This window comes from Theobroma cacao, chromosome 8, assembly GCF_053813885.1.
Source record: "Theobroma cacao isolate CCN51 chromosome 8, ASM5381388v1, whole genome shotgun sequence".
Lineage (NCBI taxonomy): Eukaryota > Viridiplantae > Streptophyta > Magnoliopsida > Malvales > Malvaceae > Theobroma > Theobroma cacao.
In genome coordinates, this window is record NC_142646.1 from 8362448 (window position 1) to 8368469 (window position 6022).

General features: G+C 33.2%; 1 protein-coding gene across 1 annotated transcript; it reads right to left on the bottom strand.

Annotated features, from left to right (window-relative positions):
* Positions 1-3236: 3236 nt before the first annotated feature.
* LOC18592495 (uncharacterized) lies at positions 3237-5004 on the bottom strand. Its single transcript, XM_007019275.3, has 2 exons — positions 4681-5004; positions 3237-4147 (listed from the first exon to the last, which is right to left on the bottom strand). Exons 1-2 carry the CDS (start codon positions 4832-4834, stop codon positions 3300-3302), a joined length of 1002 nt encoding a protein of 333 aa, XP_007019337.1. The 5' UTR covers positions 4835-5004; the 3' UTR covers positions 3237-3299.
* Positions 5005-6022: the final 1018 nt, after the last annotated feature.

Consider the following 6022-nt stretch of genomic DNA (forward strand, 5'->3'; position numbering starts at 1 on the left):
GTTCCGGTAAAATTGTGGCTATCATTAATGTAAGAATCGGAAAAAAAAAAAAAAAACTTCTGAATTCTTAGTTATGTCTTTCTTATACATATAGTGAATTGCTATTGTCATCTTCCTCAACGACGACGTAGGTCTATTCACCAAACCACATAAATGTTTCTATGTTTGTTTTTTTTTTCTGATTTTTGTTCTTGCCACAACAACTCTTATTGTCTTATAGCAATAACTACAAACCTTTTGCAAAACGAAGGGTAAGAATTAGCAGAAGTTCATGAATTAGTTATATAGTTAATTAATGGAATGAAATAAAATTTTAGCTCATAAATATGCAAATCCGCACTGTTCGAGGCTTTGCCCCTATATCATAAACAAACGATTCAAACTCAAAGTGGAAATCTAAGAATGGTTTGAAAAAACCACACAGAAATGGAAATTGACGGATTTGGCCAAGATATCCCGGGTGAAAAACCTCTTTCAAGTTTCAACTCCTAACTTAAACTGGATCTCCATTAATTCAAAAGATGTTTTATACATGGACTGAGAAATATCTCTTCCACATTATATCAACTTTTTGCTGAAAATGGCATATCCATGGAAATCAGTAATCTCGAGTATATGCCGCTGCATTCAGGAACTCCAATTGTTTTCTATTGATGACAAGCAAATCTGGAAATATCTTCACATTTTGACTAGCAAATGCTTGCTCACAAACAGAAGTTAGCTTCAGTTTTGACAAACTTAAGCGCTTCATTTTCAAGTTGAAAGCCTTTAAGTCAACAAATTCCTAATTAACAAGTTTAATAATTGACATTTTAATGCTAGGTAAATGCCACGTGACAAGAGATAAATGAAAGCAGATTGTTTTTTTTTTTTGTTTTGGTGCAGTTCCCTTCAAGAAGACCACACAATACATGTTAGGTTGTTATGAGATATGCCTCAATCCCAAAAGATAAATTGAAAGTTCCGTTATCAATTTTTTAATATAGTTAAGGATATTTTAAGATTTTTTCAGAACCTAATCTCTCTTCAAGTAATTTTAAGGATGTACTTTCTCGTATTGATTTAGTACATTTAAGAGTTTACTCTCCGAAATGCATCTCACAAAGATTGATCCTTAGTTGACAAGGAAAGGAGATTTCCTTTCAAGCAATTGGACTGAAGCATCATTGATTGCAATGAACATTATTTCCCAAAATTAATGGACTTTGTTTACAAATATCATAAAAGGTAAGATTTTTATTCAAAATTGTATCCCCATTCAACAAATTGAAAATTAATTATCATACATTTACAATTAATTACTGCATTGAATGTGAAAATATTTCTTTAAAATACTCATTAGCAATAGCATTTTTCTAAATTTAACACCGTAGGAATATTCCATCAAAAAAATAACATAATAATATTAATATATAGGTGCTATTTAAAAATAAATAAATGCACCATTTTCATCAACTGCAAAAGGAAAAATACATTAAATACAAATTAATTAATATTTTCCTTAACAATCAATTAACTAAACATGCATCTTACATAATTGACCTGTAAATTCCCAGACTTTAGGTAATCCGCATGGCCATCAGATGATAATGATTTCACTTAAAAGGCATTTTGCGGAGGAGATGTAAGTCTTTGCTTATATCCCTATGTTATCTTCCCAACAACTTAAGTACAGGAGCCTGATCAAGAAATTTGCTCTTCTTTGTGTTTTGCCATGCAATTAACCGGAACAAAGTTAATGCAAAATAAATTATATAGCTGACAGAATGAGTATATCGCTGCTACTACCTCGTTTATAATTAAATTAACAGAATTTCCTTTTCTAGATTTTTTTTGGGTACAAAAATGGGTTTTGTGATAAATGTTTTCCCAGTAATTATTAGTCTCTCACAGAGATTTTTGTTTTTCTTTTTGGTAATGAAAGACTATTAGTCTATACATTGGTTAACATAATGATGGAACCAAGTTGGAGCAAAACAAAATTAGCCCTAATAACAAGGCAAACAAAGACACCATGCGTCCATAGCCAACCAATTTACAATGCAGAATACAAATTAACCAACAGCATAGGATTTCAGTGATTTAATTAAAGTTAATTTGGGAACTGCAAAGAGCCAAACATATTCTAGGTTCAATTCCCCATTGCGTAGGATTTAGACTCAATCAAATTGCTATATCTTTGCAGGTTCTTTTGTTAGCCAAAAAAAAATCTAGAAAATTTACAACCCACAAACATTATTTAATATCCAGTTCTAGGACTAGAACAAAACCCTTCTACATGTATACGTTCTTCAAATCTGTCTGTGGATTATTTTCTTTAGTAAATACCAATTATTAAAATTGTGAATATTGTTTCTTGTAGTGGCTGGCTAGCTAGTTGATGTTTGATGCATGTCTACTTCAATCTGCCCCAGCTACATGCAAATGAAATAATAATAATAATAATAAGGGCTAACATATAAAAGCTTGGGATATTTTCCTTTCCCCATTTTTCCCTTCATTTTCTCAGCTATTATCATTAGCCCGTTGCTTCCAACCCCAAAGGTGTTTATTAAATCAAGCAGTCTATGTACATTTTGAAAGGAACTTCCAACTAGAATGATTTTTGACCCTTGTCAAGAACTTCCACATCACCTACTCATATTTCCCTAGGAAAGCTTTAGCTCTAACAACATTGAAAAGCTGGTTTTCTCTTTTAGTTTACATTGATTTAAAGATGCAGGTGCACCAGCTGTTTAGGGGAGAATTTAGAAAATTCCTTTAGGCCTAAAGAAATAGATACAGCTGGAGCTGCATATGTATTGATATATTCCCACCACCTTTCCATTTTAAGGAAACTGCAAGTCTTTTTTTTCTGAAATACTTCATAAAGAATACTGAAAATAGTTCTAATTATGATTATTGTTTTTTTACCCTTAGATGCATTAAATTAGAATGCGACAACAAGAGATTGAATCTGGGAAGGATTCACAAGGACAAAAAATTGGATTCTTGAGAACACTACCTAGCCTGGTGAATAAAAATATGTCCTACAATTAATTAATTTTTTTTTTGGGTAAATCATGTCCTACAAGTTACAACTCATAAATTGACTGAATTACCTGAAAACTTGTACGTGGCTTATTAAACAGTATAAAATACTGAAGAAATTTTGCTAACTGCTAAAAAGCTGAGCATATTTTTCTGCTTAACTTCTGCACGTTATCAACATGTATGGTAAAAATTATCATGCAATGGAAGCAAAGCTAAACCTGTAATGTATACTAGGAAAAAAAGTTAAATAAGATGGTTTTTGATGATCAAGAAGAAATACCAACACCAAGAAAATCTATGAAAGGAGTATCCTTCTGTTTGATGGAATCATCATCATTCTCCTGCTGGGAACTCACTCTAATATTTGCTAACTTGGGTGCATTATCAATAACGCTCATCAACTCCTTCCTCATCACACCATTATTACTTTCATAATTATCACCAAGCTTAAGGTAGCCAAAAGGACTTGGAACCACCCTCCTGTAGTTTGGAAGTCCAAATGCACTGGAATTTTTTAAGCTGCTACAATATGCTGAAGCATTTGAATGATATTTATAAAGAGATTGATCTAAAATTTTTGAGTTCTCCATGGAGTAATAACTAGAACCAGACCCTGATAAATAATCTTTTCCATCTCTTCTTGATAATTCTGCTGAAGATGAATTGTTTGAGGGCATCATTGTTGATGAAGCAAAAGTCCAAGATGGTGAAGAAGTTGATGAGTATGAGACTGAGAAAATCCTTTCTTTACTGGGGTTTTGAAATTCAAGAAACCTACTGTCTCCAAACCCAATTCTTGAGCTAAAAGCCTCTTGACACCTTGCTTTCCTTGGGGTGAAACCAGTAGAACTTAGCTTGGAGTCGCTAAGACCATCTTGAAAACTTCTCTTCCCACATAGCTTGGATTGTTCCCTTTGTTTTCTAGCCATTATAACATGCCAGTGATTCTTTACTGCATTATCAGTTCTACCAGGAAATAGTCTAGCTATCAGTGCCCATTTGTTTCCGTGAATACGATGAGCAGCCAGGAGCCTTTCTTCTTCTTCTTCTGTAAATGGCCTTCTGTTGATTCTAGGGTCAAGTTGATTAAACCACCTCAATCTGCAGCTCTTCCCTGTAGAAACAGATAATATAAAATTAGGAAATATCGACTACATATAGTTGGATCATGGATGTATATAGCAGCATATGAGAGAAAACTAAAGGGAGAGAGCGAGATAGAGAGAGAGAGAAATGATACTTTTGTATATCATGAGTTCATGACTGATGAAGCAAATTAATTAATCATGTATTATCTTCTCCTGTGGTATCAAATCCTAAGTATTAATTAATAAACCTGCTTAAGAACTTGGTACAAGGGAAGAATCTGATCGACATATCAGTAGAATAATAAATCTAAAATAATAATTATTCAATAACCTAGATGACCACTAACTCACTCAAGGAGGAAAATATACATCTTTTCTGATTTAGAATAGGTTATGAATCAGCTCAATTATTTGTAAGCTGAACACTTTTCTTGAACAAGAAACCATTCATATTTTAGTTCCCAGAAGATGATCGAAAGTTAAACCAAGTTACAGCAAGAATCAGAGAGGAGAAAACGATCGATAGAGTTGATTTGCCAAGTCTAATAGAAACAGTTACCTGATCGTCCTTGGAGCTTTTCTGCAATAGAGTTCCAGTTTTGTGCACCATACTGTTCAACAAGTTGCCTGAGTTTTTCATCCTCAGCAGGCCTCCAGTGTCCTCTAGGACAAGTCTTTACATCATCACTAGAAGCAGCTCCAGAATCCTCCATGGATAATTGGTGGATATGTTAATTACTAACTAGCGGTAAATTCTTTGTCATCAAGCACACCAAATAGAAGTCGCCAAGAAGATATATAAGGAGGACAAGAAAAATGAAGAGCAAGAGAGAATAAGAAAGTGCGGTTGGTTTAGGGTTGTGGATGGGAAGTCACTTTTGTTGGTTTTACACGACACATTAAGCCTATGTATCTGTAGAACCACTGACCCTTTCTTTGTTATGCTATTGGCCCATGAACCACTCTATCAAAATTTTCCCAACTATTTTTCTTCATTGCTCTCTCCTAATAATTCCTTCTCTCTGCCTTACCATTTTAAGCCATGGTATTACGTTAAATCAAACCTGGTGATTAGGGCACCTAATAGTTTTTATTGAAGGGACAGCTCTCCTGGTGCAAAGACTACTTACTTTCCTAATTGCTTTCATTAACAAGGGATCATGAATTATCACCTTTAATCAACTTTTATTTCGTTTTCTAAGGTTGCTTTGACATGCTAATAATGCATGGATGCGTTCACATTATTAACAATGACCTTTTTTAATGAGCCTAGCATCAAAAAGCAGCTTTTTCCTTATTATCATTTTTTATTTTATCTGAAGAATTTTATTACTTATGAGTGTTAATAGATTTAAAATAAAAAATATGAAGCTTAAAATTTAGCTAAGTTGGAAAATCCCTACTTATCAAGAACTGTTGCACTCAAAACTCAATTGAAATAAAATAATTAATTTTCAAAAAATATTAAAAAATAAAAATATATATATTGGGGCGCTTTTGCCATGCATGCTAACCGGCAAATGGTATCGACACCGGGATGATACCTTAATGCACTGAAACTGTATCGAATACAAATAATGTGTAGATCCATAGAATAGAGATCAGTTACTCTATAGGTGAGAGTGTACATTAATGTTCCATTTATTGAACTTTGCTCTTTTAGGCACATCATGCTTCTTATTTGAAGCAAATTTAATTTGTATTGCATTTGGAACACATAACTTGGAATCAGTGGCAAAGAAGTTGGTAAAATTCAAGGTTGTCTTACCAGAATTGGCAACAAGATAGGATTATGATTAGCTAGCATTTTAAAGGATGCACATGCGCCATCTAAATCAGATGATTCCTAGTTTGGAGAATTTGTTTGTTTTGACATGATCAATTAATTCTGATTTTCAGAA

Coding starts and splice junctions, on each gene's coding strand:
- LOC18592495 (XM_007019275.3), bottom strand. CDS start 4,834: ATGGAGGATTCTGGAGCTGCTTCTAGTGATGATGTAAAGACTTGTCCT. Junction 4,148..4,680: donor AAAGCTCCAAGGACGATCAG/GTAACTGTTTCT, acceptor CTGTTTCTACAG/GGAAGAGCTGCAGATTGAGG.